The sequence below is a fragment of the Poecilia formosa genome, unplaced genomic scaffold (assembly GCF_000485575.1).
Source record: "Poecilia formosa unplaced genomic scaffold, Poecilia_formosa-5.1.2 Scaffold85, whole genome shotgun sequence".
NCBI lineage: Eukaryota > Metazoa > Chordata > Actinopteri > Cyprinodontiformes > Poeciliidae > Poecilia > Poecilia formosa.
The window spans coordinates 515,404-517,041 of NW_006800024.1; the positions used below are offsets into that span (position 1 = coordinate 515,404).

Consider the following 1,638-nt stretch of genomic DNA (forward strand, 5'->3'; position numbering starts at 1 on the left):
TATATATATATATATATATACATATATATTTATATATGTTCAAAAAACTTAGGAGCTGAGTGAAGGGTTCAAATCTTCAGCATCTCACATTCGCTTCATATTTTCTGTGCTTTTCACACCTCAATAGGTTTGACTTAGGATAATGAGCTTAGGGAGTCTGCACATCTGAAAACAATTTGTGATTTGTGGATGGATTTATAGCAGGGGAGCAACAGGTTTGGGTAGTTGCTTAGAAACTGAAAATGTGTTGTCTTTAAGCAGACTCTGCATGTGACAATTATGGATAGGAGCAGAGCCAGTTAAACTTAGTAATAAAGTGCCTTGCAAAAGTATTCATGTCTCTGGAGCATTTTAACATTTTGCCAAGTTATAAGAACAGACTTCAAAGTATTTTAAAGACATCTAGAAAGTATTCACAATGTTCGACATTTACTCTTTCCTCAAAATTCTCCACACAAATACCCCACTATGAGTATGTGGAAAAAGGTTTCGGGGATTTACTGAAAATTGGAAACCAGAAAATCACAATAAGTGTTCACAACCTTCACCAAAAAGATCACAATTTAACTGTTTCCACTGAAATCCTGAATAAAGAGCTGTTAGAGGCTGTACAACAGTTGAGGCGGAGGTTTGCCTTCTTGGGGAACATACAGCAAAAACTACAACACATTGGTTTGTTCAGAACCAGAATGTAACTGAGAATCTGTGGCACGTATTAAAAATTCCAATTCACAGACTCTTATCGTCTAATCTGACTAAACTTGAAAAGAAGAAAAATCAAAACTACAGTTTCTGGTTGTAAAAAGCTGGAAGAGAGGTACCTAAAAGGCCTGCAGGTGTAACTGCAGTGAACGTGGCTCTACAGAGTATTTATTTTAGGTAGGCTGAATAGAAATGCATTACACACTTTTTAGAGAATTCTTTGTAAAATAAAAAAATAAAAAAACAATTTAACAATTACATAAAAATCTTATTAAAATACTTTGATGTTTGTAGTTGTAATGTGTCGAATGTGAAAAGGTTCAAAGTGCATGACTACTTTTACAATGCCAAAAAAGTTTGGCATTTGAAGTATTTCGGCCGTAAGTGCTTCTGGCACTAAAAAGGAAATTAGAGTGTGGATATTGTCTCAAACAATGGCTAAACGAGAAATAAGTAAGATGAAATGGCAACGTTGTTTTGTAAGTTTTATGCAAAAATTGTAAATGTTCACTCACCATCACAATCCATGGTGTTATTGGCGGTGTGCTTGCCTGGAGGGCAGCTGACATAACATCGGCCACTGTGTGAATACAAGCCCTCCTTACATTTTGTGCAAAAGTTGCGACTGAAGCATGCTTCACAATTGTCAATTTTACACTCTGAAAACATACAAAGAAAGAGAATTTCAAAGCAATCAGTTTCAGGATGTTTTCAGTTCCAAACACAGATAATGAAATATTCAGTCTAAACATTTCAAACTTTCAGACAAAATACAAGAAAAATCCTTGATTTTTAGTTTCTCAGAGTTTTATTAGTACTCGTAAAATGCACAGGATTTTATTGTTTCAGAGTAGCTAGAGTTGCCTTTTCAAAACACATCCAATACAGGGCTGATTTATTTCTTCTTCTTTTTTTTAAACTAGTTTAAATAAACAC

General features: G+C 34.4%; 1 protein-coding gene across 1 annotated transcript in view; it reads right to left on the minus strand.

Annotated features, from left to right (window-relative positions):
• Window positions 1–1,386, minus strand: part of rspo1 (R-spondin 1) — a 9,573-nt gene extending 8,187 nt beyond the window's left edge. The window contains exon 1 of the mRNA XM_016673910.1: window positions 1,218–1,386. Within this exon, the coding sequence (XP_016529396.1) occupies window positions 1,218–1,371 (154 nt within the window). The 5' untranslated portion in view covers window positions 1,372–1,386. The remainder of the gene's footprint in view (window positions 1–1,217) is intronic.
• Window positions 1,387–1,638: the final 252 nt, after the last annotated feature.